The following is a 17298-nucleotide window of genomic DNA, read 5'->3' as shown; positions in this document are numbered from 1 at the left end:
AGTACAAGTTGGAACTATTAATTATGCGGGAATTAGGCTTTCATTAAATCTTCGTATGTCGTTGATGTGGTCGAATAAATTCAAGGCGCTACATGTACAAATATTCCGCTTTCCTTCATTAATAATGTTATCCCATTGGTATAAGTAAAGTCCTATTAAAATTCTCTAAGGTATTTCGGGAGTACGTATTTGCGCAAATTTTATCACCACAAAGTCACTTTGCGGAAGCATCTAGATTTTATAAAAGAACCTTCAAGAACTGTTTAAATTTTAATTACACTATGACAAAATTTTCTACGATATTAGCAGAAAACGGAATACATTGTATTTTACTTTCACAATAACCCTTTACTATGACTAGCCTTATTCAAATTAAAATGAAAAGGATATTTTTACACCTGATGTCATCCATGTTTTTTTGTTTTTTTTTTTTTTTTTTTTGTGCCGTTATTAATTCATTATTTTTTATTTCATCTATTTTTAATGAAACAATACTGTGTAACTGTACGGATACAGGTCCGACACATAAATTATAGGCAATATTATTTATGTTGTTAGTTTTATAACGATTGTGGTGAAGTGGTCTGGTCATTAAGTACACCTGTCAGTAAATTCTCGCGGATTGTGTACAAAACACACATTTTAATGTGGACGTTGAAACATTTTTATTTGTCCCCAATGATTCTTCATCACCCCTTTCGATACGTCAGTTGTATGACTTTACTTTGGGCGCAGTCAGCGATTATAATTGAGGATTTTCTCACAACTTTTCGTGCGTCTGTGACTTACAAGCATAACATTATGTGTCATTTTTCATGCTACATTCTTGCATATATTAAATGTATCAGCATGCATGCAAATTTCCTTTTATCGGTATACATGTTGGTAACACGGCAATATGGAGCGTCGTATTGTTACCTGCAACTTAAATGATGGAAAAGCTGGAATTTTGCATAATACATCATCGCGTCTACCTTGCTGGGGTAACCATTTATTTCGTATAATGTACGAAATTATAAGTCAGGCTTCTGTGTGTTTTATATGTCTTTTACATACTCTTTGTCCGAATTAATGTTTGTGTTACCCTCATTCATGTTCGCGAAGGTATTTCATAACTATATTCAAACAGAATTATAAAACGTCTTTATCGCACTGCTTTATAAAGTGAAACTAGTTCATATCACTTGATATGTCCATAGAGGCATAACACATTAAAACCTATCTGACGAACCATTAATCTATTTAACTTGGTTTTGTTCAACACATTTACTCTGAATTATTTTATTTAAATGCGTTTAAACAGAAACCCCTAAGGACTACTATGACACTCATTTGAACTTTACAATTTTAGTTGGAAATTAAATGTTGGCATTTTTCTGGGTCCATCAATAAATCTATTCTCCACCGAGGGTCATTCTAGCCCATTTAGTGGTTAAAACCTGTGAGATCGAAGCGATAGTAGCATTCCTCGTGCCTAGTTTTCCGCCATGAGTAGTCTACCCGGGCTAGTACCCGTAGCAGTTCAGTGACTTTCCTTTACTCACGTTTTTTATCGCGGTTCAAAATAACCAGCTGACCCGACCGGGTTAAGAGTTGAAGTTGGATCCGTGTATAAATGCCATCCATCATTCATAATTCCCAAACGTCAGTCATTCCGTATCGATGAACACATTATTCTGGACATGCAACACTTCTAACCGTTCTATCTACAGGTTTAGTAAACTAATCACAAACAAATACTGTAATAATGCAAACCCAGTCATAATGCTGTGAAAATATGAACTTAAAATAGAAATATGATACTAGTGCCCATACGCCATTTATTGTAACATCCCGTAACATGTTCACTGCTTGATATTGTGCATCGTTTGTTTGATACAACTAGATTCACTTACCGCTGTTTATTTTTCCAATACAGCGTTCCAATTACTGCTATCAAATATATAATTTAACTAACGTTTCTGTTTTTGTTTACAGTTTTTCCAATTTAAGGATTTTGAAGTGTTAGATACCGAAGAAACCAATCCCGGTGACGTAATTACCTCCCTTTCGTACCGCTACAGTGTATGGAATAGGTGTACGCGGCGCTACCTCCGTATACGGAAGCCCGGCAGGAACGGTGTCGATGCGAAAGGAGACAAATTCGGCAACTACAGTGAGTAGTCTATGCTATTTTATATGCATCACATATCGTTTATGACATATATATATATAAGATATCGTTTTCAGAGATATTGACAAAAGTTGATTGCTAAAGATATCGCGTGTCTCTTCGAAGTATGAAAGACGATGACAATATCGTAAACATACTATGTCAGAAGCCATTATGAATATTGCATCGCTGGGCCGAAATTGCATCTTTATGTTTTAAAAGAGTTACAAGAAAACACTCGAAATTGTTTAAATTCAATTGTCCAAATAAATACAACTGTTTTCCCGATTCATACAGACTATCCGACCATGTTATAGAACGATAATTTGGTTCATTGTATGCTGTTGTGGAATGAAACAAAATATAAGAGGACTTTGTACGAAATGTGCCAACTTGCATTAAGACTAGATAATGTATATGTGTATATTATGTGTGTCTATCTGAAGCACACGAATTCTAGGCTAGAGTATAGGTGGTTACGGTCTTAATACTGCAAAGCCCCAGCCGGAATGTCTTATCACAGTGATGATCCCATACCAATACGTAAACGTTCAGCTTATTTCGAACCATTGTCAATTAAATTTGATTTTGAACTAAATAGAATTTCATTCGAAAGAGGGTATACAGTCGTTATAATCATGGCCGGATTAAATCAAATCCTGTAAAGAATTTCTAGTCTTCCATCAGACAAGGGACGAAGTGTTTAGATCAGGATCAAGGATATAACGCTATCACTGTAACACACGATTTTATATTACACAAATCTTTAACTTCTGACCCAATATTTACATTGCCCCTTCCGACGTAATAAGCGCTTAGGCTTCCAATTATAGATAAAAAAGAATAAAATATACAGAATGTTTGTCAACTTTAGCTTAATTGAGGAAACTCATTGTGAAATCGTGTCTCGGAACTATAAATGTGATGTATTAAAACCATTTAAGATATTTCAATATAATGAGCTTGTTTTGTATAGGCTGGTATGTCTATATCATCAGGATTAACACTACGTTTGACAGAGGCTCTTTGCTGTTCGTTTAAGGAAGACTGATATTAGATATACATGAAACTTTGTGTTGTATTCACACAAGACCTGTTGTCTGTGTCTGACGGACCTCTCGTATTTCCCTTTCATTGCTACACGTGAGCAAACTACATAAACTGTCATAATACTATATAAGGCATGGCGTAGATGTATTCCCGTCACAAAGACACAAACCCCCTGTACTGTTTTGATATTATACTTATAAATAAGGCTCAGAGCATCTGCTGGATAGGTCAGATAGACAGTATTTGATACGTACAAGGGTGGGGAGCATAGCAGGGATTCCAGAAATGATGATATTCGTCAGGAAACACGCGATACCTCAAGCCGATACGTCAAACAATCTATGGAATAGCAGATCTAGGGATGTTTTTACGGTATATCAATTACAAATTATTCTTGTATCATTACGTGTCCATTGTTATGGTCATAGTTTAGTTATAACTAAATACCATCAGTGTATCTCCTCGTTGTCTAGGAGGTATTCTCGTGGATGGTATGGCAACGTCCCATCTCATACTTCAGAAACATTTCATTGTAATAAAATCATAATGACATTTATTAAATGATTGTATATACCGTTTTGAATTTGAAAGTAGAATGGCACATAAACTACTGAGAAATGTAAAAAAAAAATCCACTGTAGCATCTACATTGTATACTCTAACATGTCTTGTCATATCTTAAGTTCCCTCGCATTGTGAACATCATTGCTATATCAATTTAAAATATAAACAAAAATTAAATTTAAACATATTTTATTTTATTCTGCAGCCTCTATCATCATTGAGTCGATAGGACAAGCGGGTCTGGTGAGAATAAAGGGAGATACCAGTGGATTGTACCTGTGCTATTCTAGGCGGGGCAAGCTCCGCGCTAAAGTAAGTACTGCTATACAAAATAATTACAACGTATTCAGAAGAATGGGAATTATAGGAGCAAACTAAAAAATAACGTATATAAAACATGAACAGTTTAAATGATAAAGAAGTCTTTCATTGAAAGACATTTTTGAAATAATAACTAAAGAAGGAAACACTTAAATAATGAATGTCTCTTTTACTTTTTTCTTTTATTTCAAAATGGGAAATATCGAATCTTTATAATAACCTGGAATTTCTTCAGTTCATGCGTAAACAATTAGACTGTAAATACTACTCCCGACATTTGACGGAACAGCTGTTAATTAATGTGTCTATTTACCAGGACAAATACTCATCAAACGTTGACTGTTTATTTCCTTTAAACAAATGACTATCAGTACACGGGATGTGACCGCCAATACCGCACATTCTCTAGGATCTCCTTTCTGATGTATTTATGTACCATCCATCATTTTTATGATATTTTAATACAGAGATATTATTAATGAACTACATTGAATTTAAAATAATGAAGAGAGCATCGTATTATTTAAATAGTTGTGAATTTTATTTCATGGCTGTCGAGTTCGTGCTATAGTCCAACTTGATTAAATAGTTAATCGTTAGTATGTGGGGGCCTATACTGATATACACATACCTGTACCTGATTAAATTCTAATCATATTCGAGATGCATAATCAGGCTACATACCTGGAACATTAACATTTTGAATTTTTTGAATGAATGAATCCATAGGATGTGTTTGATAGACGGACCCCAAACCCCGGGGATCGTTATAAAGACAGCACGTAAGTCACTCCAGGCTCCCAGGCCTTATTTCAACACCGAGGACAGTTACGATCAAAACTGTAATAAAAATCAACGCCGTGACAGCTAGCTTTGATATGTCCTAAAGAATTTCAGAAACATGAAGGCTGACCGGCCTACGTAATAAATCTCTATTGCCGTGGTTCAGGATTCCACGCCGAGCACTGTTGTAGTCACAGTAGTCAGGGCCTTATTTATCGTACATTCATATATTTGTTTCCTTTTGGAAGTAGACCTTACACCTGGGCTGGTATATGTTGAGAACACCTGTGTTTTCTAATTCTGACTGATGACGGAAAAAAGGGAAAATGTGTCTACAAAAATTATATATGTTTAATTATACACCTGATTTATAGATTTTGAAACGTACGTGCACCTTTTTAGCTTATATCACCGTACGTTGGCAATTTTTTTACAATGAGGGTTTACTATGTAACACCTCGGGCAATTAAAGCAGAATTAATATCGCCATGTCTTTTCTCAAATACCAAGAACAAGCGAAACTCACATTAAATGTATATAAATAGTACAGTACCGAGTCGTTAGAAACTTTAGAACTGCCAAACTTACACGAAACGCAGCATGCTCAATCGTTTAATGTTAAACAAAAAAGAACTGGTGAAACATTTAAAACCACAATCATGAAGATCGTCAAAAATAGACTTCTAACTTATTTTTGAAATCATTATATTATGGTAAACACATACCGCGTTGAAAATGTTAGCGAAGAAGTAATTATTTCCTGAAAGCATTGATGTAAATAATTAAGTGAACGTTTAAAAAGCTCTACTGATCCCTGAATGGTTTAAGACGCCATCTTAGCCTAGGTAGCGTTGATGAGGGCCACATCGCCCTCACGCGACCTGCCAGCGTTCCCAGGGTGCCGACAGCACGCGCTTTCGGTTATCTTAAGAGTGCAATCTAGATGTCACTGAGGTCAAATATGAAACAAAAACGTGCATCGCTGATGTGCCAACTGCCAATTATATGCGCTCCTTCAGACATGTCCTTGCCAAATTTACTGTACCGACAACTCGAGATAAACAGTAATTACATGATGTTTCGTGGTCTTTACCCCTGTCGCCTTTACGTTAGCGGATACGAGAATTGTAACTAATACATAGACAAAGCTAGGCAAGACAACAGAAGTCAAATTCATTATACCGTATAGTGAATTTTGTGTTAAAAAAAGAACACGAAAAAAAGATCAAATTGAGTGTAAAATCATTAGCCTTATCTTTGTCATCTTAATATGATTTATTGTATAATTTTACTTTGATTCCAATATTTATCCATATTAAGGGTAAGATTTTCAACGTTGTGGTGTTGTTTAAAGTCTTATATGCTCAGCGTCAAGGAATGCTAGTCCGTCTTGGGGGACATTGGAGTGCTGTGTTAGAAGTGTGTCAAAACATTACGGGTGATATCCTGATATAGGTGTCACTGTTAACAATGGCCTGATGATACTATAGCGCCCAGATTGATTGGGCTTTTTTCACAGTGTCGATCAGTTCAGACCCAATAGCCATTCAAAATTAGTCATGAGATAGGATGTTTTGTCCACGACTTAGTGCTATACATAAATGTGATAAAACAGACATCGCCTGTCAGGCCCAATCTTGGCATGGAGTGGTATGCGTAAATTGTACAACTGCTCGACCAAGCAAGAAAATGTGTCATTCGATTCTAAAGGAATAAGGAGTCAAGCAAAAGAATCATCACCTATGTACACCTCTAATTTCGTGCGTTTTTGTTCTAGTCTAAAAAGTCATCTACCTACCAGGCTGTCAAAACTAAGTAAAGCAATGACAAAAAATCAGAAACCATGTCATTACAAATTTCATCAAGAAGCGAATTGAAGCGCACGAGAGTAAAAAAAACCTACAATAACGTTTACAAAAAGGACGATGATCTCTAACTAAAATATGACAACGCACATCTGCCAGTATAGTACTCGGAAGGCGACAACTGACATATCCGTAAGGACTGCAAGCTTCCTTTGGTAAAATACCCCCACGTAGATTACATATCTGAATGCCAAATTGATAAAAAACATTAATCATGACGTGGTAAAACGACAGATACACGCAGGACACACATAAGTATATTATAAATATAGGTAATTTTTTGGATGGTAGTAGATCATATTAATCGGAAGGCATAAATTTATGTTTAATTTGACACAAATTAATTCCGGTATTAAATTTCAATGTAAAAAAATCGAAAGCATAAGATATTTAGAGTGATCTACACATTTAACTGTTTGTCCTTAGTTTCATACTTAAGGAACATGGGCAATCTAAGTTCTCTTGTCATCCGATTTGCTAAAATAATAAAATGCTAAAATGGATCAAATAAGACATTTGAAACTTGATAATTTCTCAAAGAATATCAAATAGGTATCATCTCGCTGTCTTCTAAAAGGGTTTGTTACCGTTATTAAAGCTGTTTTATTATGTAATGGCTGCTAGGCATTAGGACCTTTTATCCTCCTGACATTGTCACATGTTATGTGGCTTTGGAGTACTAAATGGAGTCTGTCGCCCTTGTTAATTACAGTTCTGTATACACGCTGTAATAATAGACAAGCCTGACTCTAAAGTGATCCCGTCCCACTTGTCTCAATCGAGTAGCCAAGTCAACAGACCATACCACTGAGACAGAATATAGCACAACCCCTTTATAGCAAGGACCTTCATATATTGCACTAAATCCCCTATCATCCCCTTCTGGGGGACTGGGTCGGATAAACAGTCGTTTCATGACCAATCGCTGATTTTTATGTTTTGATCACCTGAAGGTATTAAGCGGTAAACCAAGGAATACTCGCTTGTTGGACATTTTAAAAGAACATGAATAGGTCTAATACTTTTTGTTAGTGGTCTCGTACATTTTAGGATCATATTTGGAGCAATAAATCAAGATAAATCAAGGATATTTTAAGCACAATTCAATATGTCGTTGTCAATTACCGATTTATGGAACGTTGGACAGCTATCAATGCATTCCTGGTAATAATGTGAAGATTCGTGGTCGAACCTGAAATGTGATAAGCGTCTAGGTCACTCTGACAACAATAGGTGCAAACGTTTCATTGATCATGCTCATATGCAGGTGTGACTTAGTCATGGAACTGTATATAAGTACTAAATATATCTTTATCTAAATCTGTCAAACAGAAGGAATGACCCGGACGGACCTGATACATTCGTACATGATAAGATCTTTAGGGAACATTGAACCAGTCAAGTAGGACGACAAATTTTTGTGACATCACATCTCTCAGACAAACAGTTAGAGTATGAAGTACCGATGTATAACTACGACTTTCATACGCTCCATTCGTATTTTCTCCTAGATGGTGATAACAGACAGTTGTAAATTGAGCTGCATTGCTCAATCAACGCATTATCAATCTAATTGTCTTACTTTCTTTTGTTTTAGTCACGGCATTCAGAATACTGCACCTTTAACTGGGTCGTCAACGACAACACTCGACATGACGAGTTCCGGCTGAATGTGAATAGTAACTGGTACATTGGTTTTAAGAAAAGGAGAAGGAACTCACGAAAAGGTTTTGGCAAGCCACTTCTAGGATATCTCTACCAAAACGTAAAAATGAGAAAGTGTTATCAATTCCTTGTGACGCCTCTAGACCCGCGGCCACAACAACCTAAGCCACCCGTTGATTGGGACGATGCAGACTTAATTAATTACGATCCTGAGGGACCGTTCATTCGATGGACGAAAAAACATAAGTCTAGGATTCGGAAACAACATAGACACCGCCATGGTCATGGTTTAAAAAAGAATGGACGGCGACGAAAACATCGGAATAAAGTGAATAGATGAAAATTATTTATTTCTCTTTAGGATTTAACCAATTTCCAGTAACTTACTGCGAGCTAGACCAAAGCTGAAAACATTCCGCATGTGCATGCGCTGTTTTTGTATGCTTGTTCTTAGCAATCCTAAGCCCACGCGGCATGGCCAGTACAGAGAAAGGGATCTTTCGGCAATATCGCATAACATTTATCGTTTCGTTGCGATGATACGCAAGTTTTGCATCGTTTGGACTTCCACTCTGGTCAAGTAATCCAATAGTAATGGAGGAATGTGTTCCAGACCATGGCATCAGGATATTGACCACGTGATTGAAAAAAATCTCAACAAAAATGGCCCGAAAGAGGGCCGTAAAATGAGCAGTTCAGTGCGACAAAAGTATTGTCTTTCGAAAACAAACAGACGAATTGGGGTGTTTATCACCCATGTGATATGAAGTAGTGACTGATCCAGTCACAAACCAGACAGGACTGGCATCTCCATTGTATATTGTGAATGGCAATTCGTATTGGATATTTTATACCATTTTCATTCATGCCAGTAACACATATTCATCTACCATTCACTTTAAATGCTATATATGTATCTATATATCTTCCAGTCTTTGTCAGTACTGGATAGGTCTTTGTGTCGGCGACAATGGCAACTTTCATCTTAAATGCAAATCCTTGAGACGCTCAAGTCAATGCTACCTCGGGTGCCGGTGATGATGACGTCATTGTTTGGAAAACGGCTAAATTGACCTTTGAATTTTTGATCCTATTTCAGACTTGCGTCTCTTTAACTAGCACATATGAGGAAGGAAAGGCGTCACAGTGTCGACTGCCCGAGGTTCGAGTGACCATCGATGGCGGAACACTGACTTTTTTAGTTATCTTCAATATTGATAAAAAGTCGGTTAAACGGGTATTTAAATGCATTTCCATATGCAATCGTGCATCTGTATCATTTCTCTGGGTTTTGCCATCCTTGTATTACAGTGATTGTAAACATGCTATATGTTTGTTACATAGCTAATCAAATGCCAGTATCAACTATAACCTTATCTGTTTCACTGACCGTGCATAGGTAGCCAGTCTGAAGCAAGTAAGTTAAAGTTTCGGAAATCTGATAAAAATGTGTTCGGAAAACCTTTCTATATAGGAATATCTGTTATAATATTACTTAATATAACAGCAGTTATGAATATGATTGAACCTCTTTTTTACGATAACAGTCAATTGGACGGATGCATATACCTATAGCTTTAACCACGGTATTCTGTTAAGTTTCCTCAGATTCCTGTAACGCTGTTCACAGTTTAGTCTGTCCTGAACATATACTGTATCGATGATCAGGATATTTATAGGGGTACATCAGATTCATTAGGTATGCAATGATATTACACTGTAAGAAAGATGCATGTAAGTGTGTAAAAATGGTCATCTCATCCCACCGTATATCGTCTAGTCTATAGGCTTAAATGAAAGTAGCCCTAATATCAATAATCCTCATAAGCATTAGACACTGTGTGTAATATCTCGATTGTTCAGGGACACCCCAAGCCGCCATCGCCCCACTGTAACACTTCCATGGCCACCTCACTGCCATGGGCTATAAGTGTAGAAGACAAAGCAGGTATCTATGTAGAAAAATATTATGTTTAAAAGTTTTAATTGTTTCTGATTTAATGCAAAAAATGTTTCCAATTCTTAAACTGTACTTATTAAATCTTATTTATTGTATTAATGTAATTTAAATTACACTTAATCAAATTATTATCAAATAATCGATCTTGTTTTGATTGATTGAAATTGAGTATGTTATATTGGATCAAATGAGGAATAATCTCTTTTCTTCTTCCCTCTTCAAGTTTGTTTCCCCCCATTTTTATCGGTTACTTATGTCTGTGCGAGAGAAGTATACTCCGGCCAGTATCGTTATTTAACATTGTAATAGTGGTAGTCACGTGATGAATGACGTCATCAGGTATAAGTTAATGACGTATGCAATTAAAGTTTTGTCATAATACATTAAATGGGGGGTCTTCGTTATGGTAATTATTCAAAACATTGTATGCATTTTATTAGAATATTTATGACGTACCAATGTTTCTTTTCAAATTAAACACACATTTTTGAGTCAAGTCATAAACATTAATGGAATAATTACATGACGAACGAATGTAGTACGTTATTACCAATGAGTGTATAGTTGGTGTGTATAGCTCTCTATATATGCTTTGTGTTGTAAGGGCCCCCCTATAGCGGGGATCCGCCTGTCAGTCCAGGCCTAACAGACAGTTGTTTTATGTAAATACTAGTTGTAATGTAATTGTTACATACGCCAAAGACATATTTATTAAAGAAATCATGTACATATGAAATATCTGTTTATGTACATATGTTACTTTGTCCCGTCAAATATTGTGTATTGACAACTGTTTGATACACAAGAGGAACGCATTAAAGCCAATAGAAACAATGTACTTATATGTGTCTGTTTTATTTTTCTCTCAATAGTCATTACACATCGGTTTCTTTAATGATGGCCTCGAATTCATCAACTGCGGCCTCGGTTTCAGCAATCATATCATCGGATTTATCAGCAATGAACAAAATTGAACAACCTATAATATTGGTTGTAGTGCGTCAAAATCGACTTATTCTACTTCATAATTTCATATCAAGAAACTTGATGACAAAAATATTAATGAAACTTCGGTCGATACATTTATGTGTGAAATATATTATTCAACTACTAGTGGTATACTATTAATATCTACATAACTACATTTTATTTAGTAAAAATGATTGATAATATATATATGTTTTCCGAAATGATATATTTCGTTAAAACAAAATCCAAATTATTTTTTATATATATATATAATGGATTGACTGAAGCCAGGATATGACTGTGTAAATCAAAGTTTACTTTACGGTTAAGAAGGAGTAAACACATATAATATATGATTTACTGAAGTAGAATTTGTTAAGACTGACGCATGATTCACTGCTTTTCAAAATTAATTATAAAACCATGACAGTTTAACGATGACAATAACCAACCGGCCGGATTTTGTCACCGGTTTGGTTTTGGATGTTACAAGTTACGAGTATTTACGTAAAGGTGTCATGATATAAGACAGATATATTTGGTCCACTCCGGATTCCATATATCACTCAATGTTTATCCGCCTGCCATCCTCACACACTATGCACGTCATGCATATTGCATCCGAGATCATGCAGCGACATATATAGAATTCTATAGACTTCATTTACATATATCTGAAAGCAAACGCATCAACTAAAGAGACAGATAAGAATTAATTTTAATTTGTTGCTACATTCAATACAAATACAATTCCATAAAACGCTCAAAGATATGACCATAGCTTAAGGGGCTATACAGCCGATAAACAGTATCTTTATTAATCAAAAGGTACAGGCGAGTTTGCATATTTTATTGATACAAACATCTTTATCAACAATTAATAATTCGGATTTCTTTTCATTTTAAGTATAAACATTAAGCATTATCCTTCATATCTTTTGGGGTTATGATGTCATAGACAAAAAACGGAAGGACATTCTAAAGTCCGTCCGTCCGTGTTTTGTCTATGACTTCAAAACCCAGAAAGATAGTAAGAATAATGCTTATAATTTAATTCTGATAACTCAATCAGGCACTAATTAGTCATCAATTTCCGTAATTTTACTTACTTAAAATCAAATTGAGTTTTGGCGCATTGATATCTTATCCATTAGTACATGATAATAGATAAATAATTCAGTTTGGCCAATGACTGTTCCGCTTTTAAAATTCCTCGCGAAAACGTTCTATATTATGACGTCATAATACGCGACGTACAAGTCTTTTGTGGAAAAATAATCTCAAAGATTTAACCAATAAAAATAAGTGTAACATATGAAATAAGATTATTACGTTATAATATGAAGTCGCTGTAAGTGTGTTCGTTGTAGACGTGTTTTACTGTAGTGCGTTAACCCTATTAAAGATGTTCCAGTGCCGACAGAGTATAAATGATATTCATCACTTGAACAAAAAATTGGTGTTTAATCGTGTATATAAATGTCTAATTAGCACAAAAAATTATATAAAATAATTTATCTTTCTTTTGGTGCATGCGCAATTAGTACTTCATTCCATATAGGATATAGTACCACGGAATGTTTTCGGGATGCGATTATTTATATTTGGTAATTTTAACATGAAGTAAAATAGAAGCTCAAACTTTCCAGTTGTGGTGATGGTGTAAAGTAAGTTACTTTTGTTGTGGGACATCTAGAATAATTACAGGTATACCATCATATGCCAGGAACGATCCATAATATATAAAAACGAAACAGGTCTTGAATTTCTTTCATCTAGAATAGAATGACGTAAATTACAGTTTACTCATAAAATGAGTAGACACCAACTTCAAATTTTCTAACTAACTTACTTTCTACTTCCACTGTGGGTACCCGTACACGGGATATTGGTATCGAAGAGGCGGTGACCTGTCACAGCAAGGGGAAGTTTTGCAATATTTTCACAGTTTTTATGTAATTAATGTATCTGTAACTATTGGTCAGCTCAAGCTAAGTATTTATCGCGTCCGTATGCGATCTGTCAACCCCCAGCGTCATATATATAGTTATTGAGGAATAGACAGGAATCCAGAGTCACATGCAGGGGGGTACCGCAGTGAAAAAGACGGTTCAAAATAAATCACTGATATGAATATTTAATGCTTTTCTGAAAACGGAATTCATTTTCTATGGCTAATTCACAACATAGGAAAGCAACTCACGCCCCGATGACAAATTTTGAGGTCATGAAGATTGCGAAATAAATCAGTGAAAATCACGTTGTGTACGGGGGCTTGCTTCTTGTTAAAAATCAAGTGTACGGTGGCTTGGATGTTGATTGTACGGCAGCATGGTTGAAGATTGTACGGCGAATTGGTTGATGAGTTGAGAAACGCAGCTTTTTAAGCCAAATATTCCTTTCTAGATATCAATATATAGCGTTCTATATGATTATCAAATTACTGATTGAAACGATACGCTATGTAGAATGATTAATCATTTTTATTTTGATCAATTCAGGCAAAAACTGTTCTTTTCAATTAATTTTAAAGTCTGGGCAACTAAAAGTATTAACGTATTAAAACATTATCTTCAGATAAAAATAAATAACAGCAAATGATAAACAATAAATCTGACATATAAGGATAGGATGCAAAATTAAAACGGAAAATGTAAGAAACGGAACCATATCAGTAAAGGGTGACATCTGGACAAGTGTGCATTAAACTGAAGTTCCGTGTTGTATTCTCGAATTATAGAGTCCATTGGCATGATACATCGTCAATATTTAAAACTGTACACAATTACGAGTTTTGCAGCTGCTGAGAGTCACAGACTTTCCGTCAAATATCGCACCGTAAATATCATTACATATTACAATTAATTATGCTAAAATATACTACTCACCTTCGTTGTGTTGGAGCATTGTGGAAAATACCTGATTGGAGTTTTTCTTGTACAAACGCGATGTCAAAACAACGCTATGACAAATATGTATTCGTAGCCATGATTTACAATTCAAAAGTAAAATTACTCGAATCCCACCAGATGAAGATATATTTCTTATCGAAATCGGCGCTATATGGTTGTGTAATACAAGTACGAGAATTCCTTTCTCAAAATGATCCCCTCCGTTAAAGAATTTAACAAAATTGCCAGCAAACAAACAAACTGATCTTGCATTCACCATCTTCGTCTGGAAGGCCTACTATTCCATTGACATCTTTACATGAGATCTAAGAAGACATAGACGTCGGAAGAAAACTTTACATCTGTCTTTTGGACGACTAGACGCTATTTGTTTTAAATATATTGTGAAGTTTGTCATTTTTAATTATGCCAAGCCCCCGTACACCATTTTTATCACATAAACCAAGTCCCCGTACACCAGTTTAGCAGGCCCCCGTACAAAAGCTAAATTTTCAGTCTTCTTGTTGAAACATCCATGGCCACGACAATATGAAATTGGCCTAAACATACACTTCCATATCATAACCCGTCTATACAACCCTAAAATGATAACCTGGAACAATCTAGTAATTCAATATCACGAAGAATAGTTCACAGTCGTTTTCATTGCGGTACCCCCCTGCATGTGACTCTGGATTCCTGTCTATTCCTCAATAACTATATGACGCTGGGGGTTGACAGATCGCATACGGACGCGATATATACTTAGCTTGAACTGACCAATAGTTTCAGATACATTAATAACATGAAAACTGTAAAAATATTGCAAAACTTCCCCTCGCTGTGACAGGCCACCGCCTCGTCGATACCAATATCCCGTGTACGGGTACCCACAGTGACTTCTGTTGGTGTAAATAGACTAGGCTTTCAGATTAAGACATAAATGCATTTCTCTTAAGCACGACCTCTACCACACGAACCTGGCCCCAGACTGTTTAAGTTGCGGTTACTATTGTGAGAATGCCTATCACTATTGTTTTGAGTGTCATACATAGTTAACTGCTCGCACGGATCTAAGTGAATCTTTACATAATTTAGATTTACATGTACCATTATCTCTTGATTTATTATTGCTTGGAAATGAACATATGTCTTTGGAAGTAAATTGTGATGTTTTAGTAAAATGCATATTTCATAAGATTCAGCGGAAGATTTTAACATGTTTACTTCATATATGTATATATAAATATGTATGTTAATGTAAGTTATCGTTTTTGATGTCAGTGTATGTTACTAGTGTATGCTGTCATCTGTTGTCTATGTAACTTTGTAATGAGATGGCTTCATAAGTTGTCATATCTTGTGCCAGATCCTTTTGCCCTTTTGGTAAATAAAATATATTTAAAGTGAAGGATTATCGTATGCCATCGAGCTTTCTTCAGACATCATTTAGAAACGGAAAGCTTTTAAAATTTGTAAATGATCGTCAAAGTAATTCCGAACCTATAAACAATTATGAAGTATGCAAGAATGCTTTCTACTGTGACTCTGTAGATAAAAAAACTTCTATGAAAATAAGTATTTTAATATTTTTTGCGAATTCTCATAGTCTGAAAACAAATTTTCGTTCATATCCTGATGAAATGAGAAAAATAGGGACTCCAATGCATTTAACAACAATTTTCAGACTAATTGATACACCGAAATGGGTTAAATGTACGATTATATTGATTTTCGAGGGATCATTTCCAAAATCGGCATACAACGTCGATGTTTCTATTGTGACGCAACGATACTATGAAGAAAAAGAATCGGTCAATCAAACAGTCGAATTTAGTATGAAAACAAAGAAAAAATGATTATTCAAACATTAACTCAAAAGTACTTACAACATGTTTATGAATATATAGTCCAATACAATACTAAAACTAAATTAATAAAAAATAGCCCATATGAAAGCCAACTGGACAGAGGCAAAATCTATGAATATCGCTAGCGCTTCATGTTGAATTTGCCTCTGTTCAGTTGTCATTCATATGGGTTATGAATGCTAACCAAAAAACGTTCAATGCTTATATATACATTTGGTTACAATTTTATAATCAAATCCCATAGGATTTAGCATCTATATTGAATAACTCTTTCGTAATCGTCAATCATGGAACATCCATTTGAACAGCTATTTTTTCGAGATCGCTGGTACTACAAATCAAATGTGACGGCACAATGATTATGACGTCATAATAAGCGACTTTGGTTCATAAACTATATGAATGCAAACTGCTATTGGTAAGGTGACATAGTGGGACTGCTGTGAAAATGTAAATAAAAAGAAATGACCTTCCACAATATTCCGTTAATGAACCACAGCTACCTCTAAACTATGAGCGAATTGATCAGATATGCACCTTCTGATAAGCCCTTTTGTACTCAGTTGGATCCAATCTGTAAGACATCCTTTATCATATCGATAAAAGTTCTACTTTTGTCGTTGTATTATATCCAACGTCTCTTGTCAAATTTCTGTCCCAGTACATATGTTAAAAGAATGGTTCAATTTCAATTTCAGCATTTTATTATTTCTAATATGTATCTGAAGTAGAATTGAACAACAAGTATAGCCTATATAAGTTACCTAAAATGGTTGGTCGCGCAGGAAATATTCCAGAGTACATGATGAAGAAAAAAAAAGGTATATAATTATCATCATAAACAGAAAAATACAGTGTCATTAATGAAATATTCCCTGTTCTTTCAGACATAAACGATGCAGTTCTGTTGATTTAATCATATAAAAAAACTGTCTAATGTTTAATATTTTCAGCTTAATGTTCAAGTACATAACATTAAAATGCTTGAAAACAATTTTCTGTACATGATGATACAAAGATAGACTTTTTATAACGTATATAAGATCATCAAACTGTAGACCGGTGTCGAAACGTTGGATTCAGGGTCAGTTAATTATCTCAAGATGAACAGCATGTATAGTGTAGACCAAACACTTGACATAAAAACACACGTGGAAACTATGTGACAGCTTGTAGTCTCCAAACAGGCCATAGGTAGTTTAATATT

The 17298-nt window shown here is 35.1% G+C and overlaps 1 protein-coding gene across 2 annotated transcripts in view; it reads left to right on the top strand.

Annotated features, from left to right (window-relative positions):
• The window catches only part of LOC138334664 (fibroblast growth factor 17-like), a 46546-nt gene extending 35348 nt beyond the window's left edge, over positions 1-11198 (top strand). For both annotated transcript variants that reach the window (XM_069283309.1, XM_069283308.1), the window contains exons 3-5: positions 1978-2155; positions 3972-4078; positions 8333-11198. In XM_069283309.1, coding sequence (XP_069139410.1) covers positions 1978-2155; positions 3972-4078; positions 8333-8740 — 693 coding nt within the window. In that variant the 3' untranslated portion in view covers positions 8741-11198. The remainder of the gene's footprint in view (positions 1-1977; positions 2156-3971; positions 4079-8332) is intronic.
• The last annotated feature ends 6100 nt before the right edge of the window (positions 11199-17298 follow it).

Source organism: Argopecten irradians, chromosome 11 (assembly GCF_041381155.1).
Source record: "Argopecten irradians isolate NY chromosome 11, Ai_NY, whole genome shotgun sequence".
Classification (NCBI taxonomy): Eukaryota; Metazoa; Mollusca; class Bivalvia; order Pectinida; family Pectinidae; genus Argopecten; species Argopecten irradians.
The sequence above is the reverse complement of the archived record's forward strand: the minus strand, read 5'-3'. Positions and strand labels throughout refer to the sequence as shown.